The sequence below is a fragment of the Pseudoliparis swirei genome, chromosome 24 (genome assembly GCF_029220125.1).
Source record: "Pseudoliparis swirei isolate HS2019 ecotype Mariana Trench chromosome 24, NWPU_hadal_v1, whole genome shotgun sequence".
NCBI lineage: Eukaryota > Metazoa > Chordata > Actinopteri > Perciformes > Liparidae > Pseudoliparis > Pseudoliparis swirei.
Window position 1 is genome coordinate 2,015,128 of NC_079411.1, and position 12,674 is coordinate 2,027,801.

The following is a 12,674-nucleotide window of genomic DNA, read 5'->3' on the forward strand; positions in this document are numbered from 1 at the left end:
GTGGTGTTTTTTAAATAATAACATGTATTACTTTACATATCTACTGCTAGGTTACATAACCTATATTAATACACCATTTCAAAGTTCATTTATATTTTATAAATCAGAACATTAACTATAGCTGTCACACATGTAGTGAAGTCAAAAGTACAACACTGACCATAAGCATTTAAAATATTAACTTAGTGTTGTATTAAGACATAATTAAATAATATTCTATAAGAAACATTTTGTTCTGTAAGCAAACTGGCTGGAGGTTTTGTGGGAAACTTCCCCCTCCGGCCGCTAGGGGCCGCCGCCGCTGTCGCGGCCGTGCCCAGGTCGACGTCATCAACACGCGCCGACACACCACACTCGGGGGGAAAACGCGACTGCGACCTTTCAGTGCTACCAACGGCCGTAGTCTGTTTGCAATGTGTATTTAAAATGATTTAAAATGCTTTAAGATGTTTTAAATGTATTTGTGAAAGACAACAGAACCAAAATGCTTCGTTGTACGCTGCTGGTTTGCGGCAGAGGAGTCGGGAAAAGGGTGAGTTGTAAGCCGAGAGAATACTGTGTGTCTGGTTGAACTATAATACATGTATATAGCTATATAATATATACATATAACATCTAAAACCAGCTGCTCTTACAAAGTAATGGAGATCTTTCTGCGACCTAAAAGCACGATCGACCATTGAAACCGTTCTGTATAATAGAGATGCTAATAATTTATATGTATTTTTTCCACTGTGACTTCAGAATAAAACTCGCACATGTTTAATAATCATAAACCTGAATATGAAGAAATCTGAAATGTTAAAAATGATATGAAGTCCTTTATTAATACTTTTCTTATTAAGTAGTTACTTATTTCCTTCTAGGTGTTATACATTTATAGTGATAACATAATACAATGGTGTCCTCTTCCCTGTCTTGGTCTGTCACGTGACTTTTAGACTACATATCTTCTATATGGTCATCCGACACACAGGAAGTTGTCAAAAGATATCCACGATTCCACAGAGTCCTCGTATTCTAGAAATATTCCATTTAATTGATGGGAAACAGTAAAATATTAACTTTTTAAAATATATTTTTATTTTGTATGTATGTACATTTATGTATGTACATACACACATATATGAACAACAATTATATGTATGTACGTGTGTATATATATATTTTATTTTTACAATTTTATTTATAAATATATTTTAAATAATATATGTGTTTGTCTGTATATATATATATATATATATATATACACACGGACATATCTAAAAAGAGTGACATCTTTGTCATATATATATATGTATCAATTCAACTTTAAATTTTTTTATTTATATAAAAAAAGTACATGTACATGTTCTTTTTTTATATATGCAGCCTTTTCCGAACCTATGCAACCCTTTCCTCCTCAGTTCTCCTCGTCCTTCTCCAGTGAGAGCGCTCTGCCTCCCAACTTACTGCTGCCCACCAACCTGGTGGATCCTTCCAGAATGAGTGAGTCCAAACTGTGATTGTGTATCCAGAACAATCAAATATTGTGTTTTCTCCACGAGAACTTGAGACAACAACCGGAGCTGTGCAGCATTCCCTGCAGGATTGTCGTCTGCAACACAATAATTTAAAACATGTCGAGTAAAACAAATAGTTCTGCATAACGTCAACACCTCTACAGGTCTGGAGTAATCCATGAATGCCTTTTTTAAATGCAAATAAATAAATAATAATCGATCAACGGAGGAAGTAACGTACGAGACTCTCCTCCCTCAGAGCGACCTCCCCCCCCCTCAGACTGCGCCCTGCCTCTCCTGAGGAGGTGCGACGCCGTCGTTCCGGCTCACCTGAGCGCCGTCCGGGCCTGGGTGGACACCCTGGAGCGGCCGGACCAGGAGCCGCTGGGCCTGACCCAGCTGCACCCGGACGTGTTCGCGGTGCCGCCGAGGTAATCTCCTGAAGCGTCTCCTGGAACATCTCCTGGAACGGAGTCTCTGATCTCTACGTTCGTTAACCCGATGTTCTCCTCTCGTTTCTCAGGCTCGACATTCTCCACGAGGTAGCAACGTGGCAGAAGAACTTCAAAAGAATCGTAAGTTTCATAAATGTTTGTTCCTTTATGTTTATTTGTGTTTTTAATTCTGGGCTCGTTCAGACTTCAGCTTCATACAGAGAGAATATATATATATTGTATTCATATATATTCTATTCATATATATATATATTATATTCATTTATATTATATTCATATATAATATAAATATTATATTCATATATATAATATATATTATATTCATGTATATTATAAATATTATATTCATATATATTATATTTATATATATTAAATTACTTGTATTCATTTATATTATATAATTTATTCATATATATTATATATACAAACATATACTGTATTATGTCCAGCGTATTAATATTCCTGAAGCTAATATCCACTAACAGTCGTCTTGATCTCAGAGCCACGCCAACACAAAGGTCAGGCCAGAGGTCAGAGGTGGAGGCAAGAAACCATGGAAACAGAAAGGAAGTGGACGAGCTCGCCACGGAAGCATCAGATCACCGCTCTGGAGAGGAGGTCAGTGAGGTCACTTTATTCAAGACCTTTTCTTAGTGGGATCATTTTGGCTGTGTTAATGCAGACGGCATGTATACAAAAAAAATATATATATTTACTTTAATATATATTAAAAAAACATCCCAGACTGAAATGATTTGTTAGGAACAGTTTATGTAAACAAGATGATATTTTGGTGGTTAAAAGTGAAGATATGTTTTTATTATTTATCTTAAAGTATGAAATATAATCTTTCCTTATAATTAATGATATATATATTTATCTAAAGAATATAGATATTTGTTATGTATATATTTATCTTAAACTATAACATCTTTACTTATTAATATATAATTAATATATATATAATAAATATATGTATTTATTATATATATAATATATATATATATAATTTGTTCATCATGAAGTAATGTAAGTGTTGCGTGTCATAACTCGGGAGGTGTGACAGGTGTGATGTTTCTCCTCAGGCGGGGTGGCCAAGGGCCCCCGAGGACCCACCAGCTACTACTACATGTTGCCCATGAAGGTCAGAGTTCAAGGACTCAAAGTGGCTCTGAGCTCCAAGCTGGCGCAGGTACGACATGTCATCTGTTGTTGGGGCTCTTTTTATTTTTCGATAGCCAGTAATAAACCTCCGTGTCCCAGGACTACCTCCACATCGTGGACTCCCTGAACATGCCGTCGCCCGACGCCCAGTACCTGCTGGAGCTCATCCGACAGAAGCACTGGGGAGACTCGGTGTTGATCGTAGACGTGTGAGTTTCATCGGCCAGACCAGCGGCACTGTGGTGGGTTTGGTTCGTGTTGACGACCACAACGTTGTTGTTCTTTTCAGAGGTGAAGAGTTCCCCGAAAACATCCTCCAGGCAACGGCAACTTTGAAGACGGTGAACGTTATTCCAGCAATTGGTGAGTTATTTCTAAAAAAAGGTGAACACACCAACTGTGACACTACATGTTGGTATTTTACACCAGAAGAAACCCGTAAATGTTTAAATGTCATTAAAATATTTATTCTAAAGTTTTTACAATATTTTGTCTCGTTTACGATGCCCAAATGTACAGTTGCTGTCCTGGCCTTCTGGACTAATTTATATCATTATTTAAGTTTTTTAAATAATGGAACGTTAGTTAAGTCTTTAAATAATAATGGAAATCATTATTTTAAAGTATTCTTAAATAATGTAAATCGTTATTTAAAGGTCTGCATTAAATGTCGCCCCCTTCAGGCCTGAACGTGCACAGCATGCTGAAGCACGAGGTCGTGGTTCTGACCCTGCAGGCCGTGAAGTTCCTGGAGGAGAAGCTGCTGTGGCACGACCAGCGGTACACGCCGCTGTACCCGTACAAGCTGCCCTACAGCGACCTCCCCTAGACACACACACATGTTCTGGTTGCGTTTATTATGTGAAAAACAATAAATAACAACATTTATGTAAAAAAAACAATGCAGTTGCCTTAAAAAGGCTAATTATTGCGAGCTGAACTTTTGTGGGATGAGCCTGTTGGCGAGGTCGTTCCTGATCTCCCAGCGCAGCGCCGAGCGCTTCTTGTCCGTCGGCACGACGTAGGAGTTCGGCACGAAGACGCGCCGCGGTTTGGCCTGCGGCGCACAGCGAGCGGTTGGGATGAGAACGTGCCGATCATTTAAATCTGTACATGATGGAGGGAGTGACTTACCGGTGGAGGGCGGTACGCAAGGCGCTCCTAAAACACACAAAGACACGTTGTATCAACTTGTCCTTTAATCTTTGTGGTACTAATGTACATTATGTCACTGCTGTCGCTGTTTAATAGATTAATATGAAGAAGTAGGAGTTTATTTAAACATCAATCTGGAGATACGAGGTTCTACCGGAACTGAGTCAAGTAAAAGTATTCATCAAATATAAATATTCAAGTTAAGTTCTTGAGTAAAGGGTATTTAGTGACTAGTCACCTTTAAATGTGGAGTGACAATTACTAGACCGCCAACATTCCTAATAAGTATATATTTTATATATTAAAAAATATCTTAAATATGTGTATATATATATATATACACACATGTATATATATTTTAAAAAATATTCAATATATAGATAAATATATCCACATGAAGAGGTGTGTTCGTACCTGTATCTCCCAGCGGAGAGATCTCCGGTCTTTCTCTCCTGGAAGCTGAAACATTTCCCAGAGCTGCTTGTACTTGAAGTACCTGAAGGAGACGAGAGGACGCGTCACGTTTACGATTCAGGACCGTCGGCCTTTTGGATTTCCGAGTCCTCTTCACGACTCACTTGGCCACCGGGTCCGTCTTCTTCACGCTTCTCTGACTCATCGCCGGCCGGATGACTGAAACAGAAAATGCTCTGGATAAACAAAACGTCTGTCAACAAAAACAAAAACAAGGCGAGCGTGTTTCCACTCACAGGATTTGGGTTTTGGCCGCAGGTCGCCGTCGCTCTGCGTCCGAGTCTGACACCGCGAAAAAGAGAGATTTTAATATTTAAATACGTCTATAAATGAAGCGGCGGCTGAAGGAGACTACATTACCCACCATGCACCTCAAGAAGGATTCAAAGGTGTTGAAGGAGACTACATTACCCACCATGCACCTCAAGAAGGATTTAAAGGTGTTGAAGGAGACTACATTACCCACCATGCCCCTCAAGAAGGATTCAAAGGTGTTGAAGGAGACTACATTACCCACCATGCACCTCAAGAAGGATTCAAAGGTGTTGAAGGAGACTACATTACCCACCATGCCCCTCATGTAGGATTCAAAGGTGTTGAAGGAGACTACATTACCCACCATGCCCCTCATGTAGGATTCAAAGGTGTTGAAGGAGACTACATTACCCACCATGCACCTCAAGAAGGATTTAAAGGTGTTGAAGGAGACTACATTACCCACCATGCCCCTCAAGAAGGATTCAAAGGTGTTGAAGGAGACTACATTACCCACCATGCCCCTCAAGAAGGATTCAAAGGTGTTGAAGGAGACTACATTACCCACAATGCTCCTCATGAAGGATTCAACGGTGTTGAAGGAGACTACATTACCCACCATGCCCCTCATGAAGGATTCAAAGGTGTTGAAGGAGACTACATTACCCACCATGCCCCTCATGAAGGATTCAAAGGTGTTGAAGGAGACTACATTACCCACCATGCCCCTCATGTAGGATTCAAAGGCGCTGAAGGAGACTACATTACCCACCATGCCCCTCATGTAGGATTCAAAGGCGCTGAAGGAGACTCCGTCCGTCGCGGCGCTCTCGCCGTCGCTCTCCGTCTCAAAGCGGGCCGACAGGTGGAGGTCGGCCAGCTGCTCCTCCAGAGAGCTCGCTGGGGGCGGAGCTTCACGGTTAGGCTTCATCATTTCATCACGACTCAGAATGTACCGGGTCGCTTATCACAACTTTAACACTTTTTAACCAACTATCTCTTATTTAAATAACATTTAATAATTGTTTTTAAAGATTATTTTCGACAATCTATATCGTGACTTCTTATCATTTCTTTTTTTGACATTATGGAATTTGTCTTTTAGGACATTTATCAATAAAAAAAATAAAATAATTGTGAGACATATTTTTAGTAAATTACGACGATTAATTCTAGATTTTTCAATTTCTTGGTCTATATTTTAAAAAAGCTAATTTAATTTACTTTTAACCACATTGTGTTTTTCAAGTGACCAGATTTTAAACTAAATTAGATCAACTTGGATGATTCAAGGTACGGAAATATGTTTAAATTTGAGACGTTATTTAGTTTTAATCCCTCAAACTTTCCAAAGTTAGAGTTCATACGAACGGAGAGACAGGAAACCAACATTTACCCGTCTTCTCCATCTTCTTCTTCTTCTTCTTCTTCTTCTTCCGGAGGTTTCCTTCCCAATCCACACGCGTGTTGTGGAACGCCATCAGGCTGAGCGCCACGTTGGAGGCGATAAACTTGACGTCTCTGTTGCTCGAGGACTCGTCTGGTTCCTCTTCCTCCTCCTCCTCTTCCTGGGCCTCCTCTTCCTCCTCGTCTTCAAGTATTTCGTCCTCACTCCCGCCAACAGAATTCTTCACGTCCACTTTCTCTGCAACTACAATGTTACAAACTCGTTGCTCCTCGTCTTCAGGCTCCTCCCCCCTCACTCGGTGGTCATCTTCAGGCTCCTCCCCACTCACCCGGTGGTCTTCATCTTCAGGCTCCTCCCCCCTCACCCAGTGGTCTTCTTCAGGCTCCTCCCCCCTCACCCAGTGGTCATCTTCAGGCTCCCCCCCCCTCACCCAGTGGTCATCTTCAGGCTCCTCCCCCCTCACCCAGTGGTCATCTTCAGGCTCCTCCCCCCTCACCCGGTGGTCATCTTCAGGCTCCTCCCCTCACCCGGTGGTCATCTTCAGGCTCCTCCCCCCTCACCCGGTGGTCTTCTTCAGGCTCCTCCCCCCTCACCCAGTGGTCATCTTCAGGCTCCTCCCCCCTCACCCGGTGGTCTTCATCTTCAGGCTCCTCCCCTCTCACCCAGTGGTCATCTTCAGGCTCCTCCCCCCTCACCCAGTGGTCTTCTTCAGGCTCCTCCCCCCTCACCCAGTGGTCTTCTTCAGGCTCCTCCGCTCTCACCCAGTGGTCATCTTCAGGCTCCTCCCCCCTCACCCGGTGGTCTTCATCTTCAGGCTCCTCCCCCCTCAACCGGTGGTCTTCATCTTCAGGCTCCTCCCCCCTCACCCAGTGGTCATCTTCAGGCTCCTCCCCCCTCACCCGGTGGTCTTCATCTTCAGGCTCCTCCCCCCTCACCCAGTGGTCTTCTTCAGGCTCCTCCCCCCTCACCCAGTGGTCTTCTTCAGGCTCCTCCCCTCTCACCCAGTGGTCATCTTCAGGCTCCTCCCCCCTCACCCGGTGGTCTTCATCTTCAGGCTCCTCCTCCCTCACCCGGTGGTCTTCATCTTCAGGCTCCTCCCCCCTCACCCGGTGGTCTTCATCTTCAGGCTCCTCCCCCCTCACCCGGTGGTCTTCATCTTCAGGCTCCTCCCCCCTCACCCGGTGGTCTTCATCTTCAGGCTCCTCACCCCTCACCCAGTGGTCATCTTCAGGCTCCTCCCCCCTCACTCGGTGGTCTTCATCTTCTTCAGGTCCGCGCTCGCCGACCGCTAACGCGCTCATTGGACGAGTCTCGACGGGGTCCGGCTCCGCGGGTTTGAGGTCGAACCAGCCGAAGCTGCTCAGCGAACTGTCGTCATCCTCTTCATCATCGCCCTCTTCGTCGCCCCCCCCCTCGGAGAGATCCCCCCGACTGTCCCGGTCTCCTCCCTCGTGCTCCTCCGCCTTGTAGGTGCCGTAGCCGGAGGTCATCGGACTCGGAGCCGGACCGCCGGCGCTGCTGCGGCACTCTTCCTCTTCCTCATCGTCTTCGTCACCACCTTCCAAAGCGACCCGGGTGTCCGGTTCAGGCTTCTCCTCCTCCTGGTGACGGTCCTCTGAATGGCCAGGAGGATTAGAGTCCTCCTCCTCCTGAAGATGGTCGCCTGCATCGCCAGCAGGTTTAGACTCCTCCTCCTCCTCCTCCTCCTCCTCCTGGTAAGACTCCTCTGAATCCCTAGGAGGGTTAGAGTCCTCCTCCTCCTCCTGGTCAGCGTCTCCTGAATCACTCAGAGGGGAGGACTTGTCCCCTTCCTCCTCCCATGAAGTCTCTAGTAGAGAGTCTTCGCCATCTGAAACAGGTTTGGAGTCTTCTCCTCTGATCCCTCGCTCCTCCTCCTCCACCACCTCCTCCTTCACCTCCTCCTCTTCTTGCCTTGGAGCCTCCCGGTGAGAGTCTTTGTTGGACTTTTCCTCGCTGTTCTCGTCTCCTGAAGCGGCGCGATAGGATTCCTCTGCAGGTTTGAGGTCTCCATCGACAACGACTCGCTCAATCACCTCCTCCTGCTCCTCTTCCTCCTCCTGTCGGCCTCCATCAGACCAAAAGGAGGAGCTGAGAGAGCTCCTGTCCTCCTCCCACTGAGCGCTGTACATGTTGTGGCTGCTGGTGAGGAGGCTGAAGGCTTAAAGAAGGAGCTAAGAGGATTAAGCCGAGGTCTCCACTCCACGAGGAGACAGCGCAGACTGGTGGCCGCCGGCGGTATTACACCGTCGCTTGTTCCTTGTGTTTAATTGAATATTATTTTATTTTATTTACAGAAGAGTGACAGAAGTTCGCCTCAATATTCAGTTTGTTTGTGTTTTCATTGCTTATAGTGTTTAATTTTTTCATGACATTTTTATTTGTAATTTAAATCTGAAAATAATATACTATATATTTTCATCAAATTAAATAGAGACTACTGTAACTTGTTTTTTAAATATTGTTTTTTAAGAATTTTAATTGGTGGGTATCGAACTTTAGATAAATAATTCGGTATCCATAAATACTAAATTAAAAGTAAAAAGAAAACTTAAATTGATTTTATTTAAATTGCCTCTATTTATTTTGTTCTATATTACTGGAATTCTATTTTTACCTATTTTGTGCTGGTCCGATAATTTCTTGATGTTTAGTGTCGATGAATTACCTTCTTCACTGTAGACGGACTCGTCACACACGAGGGATTCACCTTTGTGTTTCCTGGAGGGAGAAAAGAATACATCAGTAATTGTTATATATTTATGGAGTACAAAAGAGACAGTTCGTAGCTTCATTAATGAGATGAGAAACAACGTTTTCAATTAAGATGTCTTTAAATGTCACGTTTGTGTTAACGGCCGAAACGATTCATCAGTTATGTAATCCAATGAACAGACAACATGGGTCAATTGTTAATTATTGTCATTTCTCAAATATAAAAAATATCAATAATTCAGACAAATGTGTGTGTATATGTATATATCTTTTTCTTTCTTTAATAAATATATATAAAACATAATATATAATATTTTGTTTAAAAATATATATAAATAAAATAATATATTATATGTATATTATTTTGTTTACAAATATATATAAAAAATAATATCATAAATATATTATTTTGTTTACAAATATATATAACAAATAATATATTATATGTCTTATTTTGTTCATATATATAAAATTATACAATATATATATAATCTTGTTTACAAATATATATAAAATATATTATATATAAAATATATTATATATATATATTTATATATTACGTTGTATACATTTCTCGCTCAGTTCTACAAAGATAGAATGAGAAATAAAATGAAACATAATTGATTAAATGAATTTGAAAGTTACATGAAGCCTAAACCACGAGGATCAAAGTCACCTGAGGACTTTTCTCTTGGTGAATCGTCCCCGATGGGAGTCGGGCGTGGACGCGCAGCTGTCAGCCAGCGGCGGGTGAAGGTATTCCTTTGGTCCCGCTTCCTCCGCCTCGTCCTCCTCATCATCCTCCTCATCCTCCTCCACCTGCAGCCTGCCGGGAGCACCTGGAGGCAGCCGGAGATTCAGAGCCACCGAGTGTCGAGCGTACGAGTCCCGGCACCCCTGCTGCTGCTCGTAGGCTCTGTTCTGGCAGGCGGTGAGCACCTGTGTTCAAATATATATTATATATGTATATATTATATAAACAGAATGAATCCATCACATGAAAACCCAAAGAACCCGATCCGTCGCAGTTAAACGTTACGCCTTCATTTTTATTCTGTTTGACAAGAACAGAATGAAGTGGGACCAAAACTCACCGAATAATCAGCTTTCTGTACCAGGTCTTCACATTTATGTTCCTTAGAGTGGCTAAAAAATGACTATTTGCCTTTAAAAAATATATTCACATAAAGTTAAGTCCAAGAACACATGAACAAACAAAGAAAAAGAAAAAAAACAGCTAAATATTTTTTTAAAGATTCACTTTTTATGAGCTACAAGGATTCAAAGGCACCGGCATCTTCAAACATCGTAAATAAGTTATTATCGATGTTTGAGTTCAAACAACCGGACCGTAAGAGCTGCTCACACGTACCGGTCTGCCGTGGTCCAGCCTGTTGTTGTCCGGTCTGCCGTGGTCCAGCCTGTTGTGGTCCGGCCTGCCGTGGTCCAGCCTGTCGTGGTCCGGCCTGCCGTGGTCCGGTCTGTCGTGGTCCACTGTTCTGGCCCGCAAGAAGAACCCTTCAGCAGAGCCTTCAAAGCAGCCGCGACCAACTGGAGAAAAACAGAGAATTCACCATTAAACACATTTTAAAAATGGGAAGAAAACACGTTGATTTACTTGCAAAAAAAGTAATATAATATCCATATTTCTATTAGAGTATAACCCCCTGAAACTAAGATTTGTTGTGCTTTAAAAACCTGTAATTGTCCTTTAATTAAAGAGTTAAACGTCGTGCAGGATTCTGACCTTTCTCCTTGGTGAAGGCCGGTGGACTCGGCTGAGGTGCGGCCGCCTGAGGTTTGGCAGCGTCCATCTGAGCCGGCGAGGCGAAGCTTTTCCATTCCCCTCGTCGGACCAGGTCATCGAGATCTGCCGTCACACAACGAGAAGACGGGGTTTAAAGATGGAGATGGATAAACGTCCGAGGTAGTTTGCTGGGTGCGTCGTGGTCCGACCTTGCTTGAATTCACACAGCCGGTGTTGCGGTATGTTTCTGTATCCCAGGGCTGCCAGCTGCTCCTGGATTTCCTCTTCTGAGAAATCCAGGTTGTCCATCATATCTTTTCAGTTTTCGAGTCGAGGAGGTAGCACAAAACCTGAAGGTCAGAATATATGTCGTATAAAAATACATAAAAACTGAACAAGAGAGACTTTTCAGAAGACGGAGTAAAGTGACAGCTTTTAAAGATTCGTTACCAAAAGACATCAATTTATTATATAATTACGTGATTGGAAGCTGGTATTTCTCGGTCCATCTTAATATAATATTAGAAATAAGTAAGCTATTAAAGTATTCTCACTGTCTTTGAGTGCACCTCTTATTGTGCTTTGTCTTAGAGATATTAGAGTAAACAAATATACTTGATTAAAAAGGAAAGTTGATTAAAAGCAGCTAAACAAGAGTCAGCATTGTCTCAAGAATATTTATATATCTATATCTATATATGAGATTTCAACTGAGAACCTTGACACATGCTGTAACGTTATTTGTTCTTATTGAACACAAATAAGTTCAAACTAAACATGAGTTTAGCTGCTTTTAATTTATTATCCATTTTATATTTGTTATATATATATATATATATATATTTATATAATGTTGTTGTTGTGTATAATCTGTAATTGACTCATGAATATATTTCCTTGTCTTTACTGACCGACACAACGGGTAACAAAAATAAATAAAAGTTACAGTTAATATAAATATATAAACACAATAATAAATGCAAGTAAACTGTGGTGAATTTACCAGTAAATCATTGAAATCCTAACTATGTCATGTTCGCTAGTTTAATAGCTATAATGTTTTAGTTAATGAGAAAATCAGGTTTATATAACAATGTGCTAAAGCGAGCAAAGCTAACAGTTAGCAGTAAATATGAACAATGCTAACTAGTGAGAGCCGTTTACCTGCCTCTCACCTGCACGAGGACCCGTGCGCCGTCACGGTGTCTTCATGACGGTGACGTCACGAATATAGATTATTATCAGCATTTTTAAATCTCTTGTTGACATGTCGCGAACACGGCGCCAAGACAACAAGTTAACGAGCTTTGAAAACGACGCCTTTTGACACACTTCCGGTTCCTTCGTTCTTCTTCTTCGTTGTGTTTATTAGCGGTCTGCCAACTCGCACTCTAGCGCCGCCCGCGAGGTTGGGGAGGGCAACAGGAGCTGGTTTTGTATGATCAGTATTATAATAAAACAAATATATATATATATATATATATATATATATGTATATAGATATTGTATGTATATTAAATATATATATATATATATATTATATATATTAAATATATATTTATTTTAAAGACATATATATATATATATTTATTTATATATATATATATATATATATATTTATATGACTTACTGCATCATGAATTCTTTTGATACTTAAAGTGCAGTTTGCTGATACTTACATACTTCACTGAAGTACTTGTACGTGTACTGTAGAGTACTTTCACCATGCGGAAGCCTTTTAGTACCTCTACTTCTAAATACTTCCTCTTGACCTCTGACCT

General features: G+C 41.6%; 2 protein-coding genes across 3 annotated transcripts; one reads left to right on the forward strand and one right to left on the reverse strand.

The window, feature by feature from the left end:
* Window positions 1-359: 359 nt before the first annotated feature.
* mrpl4 (mitochondrial ribosomal protein L4) lies at window positions 360-4,023 on the forward strand. The gene is made up of 9 exons (XM_056408433.1): window positions 360-532; window positions 1,407-1,488; window positions 1,762-1,933; window positions 2,026-2,077; window positions 2,458-2,575; window positions 3,043-3,149; window positions 3,221-3,330; window positions 3,411-3,484; window positions 3,805-4,023. The coding sequence occupies exons 1-9, from the start codon at window positions 485-487 to the stop codon at window positions 3,948-3,950; spliced, it is 909 nt and encodes a 302-aa protein (XP_056264408.1). The 5' UTR covers window positions 360-484; the 3' UTR covers window positions 3,951-4,023.
* Window positions 3,960-12,205, reverse strand: hyls1 (HYLS1 centriolar and ciliogenesis associated). 2 transcript variants are annotated; one of them, XM_056408420.1, is made up of 12 exons: window positions 12,069-12,205; window positions 11,103-11,243; window positions 10,894-11,016; window positions 10,519-10,697; window positions 9,823-10,085; window positions 9,100-9,152; window positions 5,778-5,905; window positions 4,987-5,032; window positions 4,855-4,909; window positions 4,691-4,772; window positions 4,256-4,282; window positions 3,960-4,178 (listed from the first exon to the last, which is right to left on the reverse strand). In XM_056408420.1, exons 2-12 carry the CDS (start codon window positions 11,203-11,205, stop codon window positions 4,047-4,049), a joined length of 1,191 nt encoding a protein of 396 aa, XP_056264395.1. In that variant the 5' UTR covers window positions 11,206-11,243; window positions 12,069-12,205; the 3' UTR covers window positions 3,960-4,046. The 2 variants fall into 2 exon arrangements, with proteins under 2 accessions (XP_056264395.1, XP_056264394.1); XM_056408419.1 differs by having other exon boundaries at window positions 12,058-12,205.
* Between the last annotated feature and the right edge of the window lie 469 nt (window positions 12,206-12,674).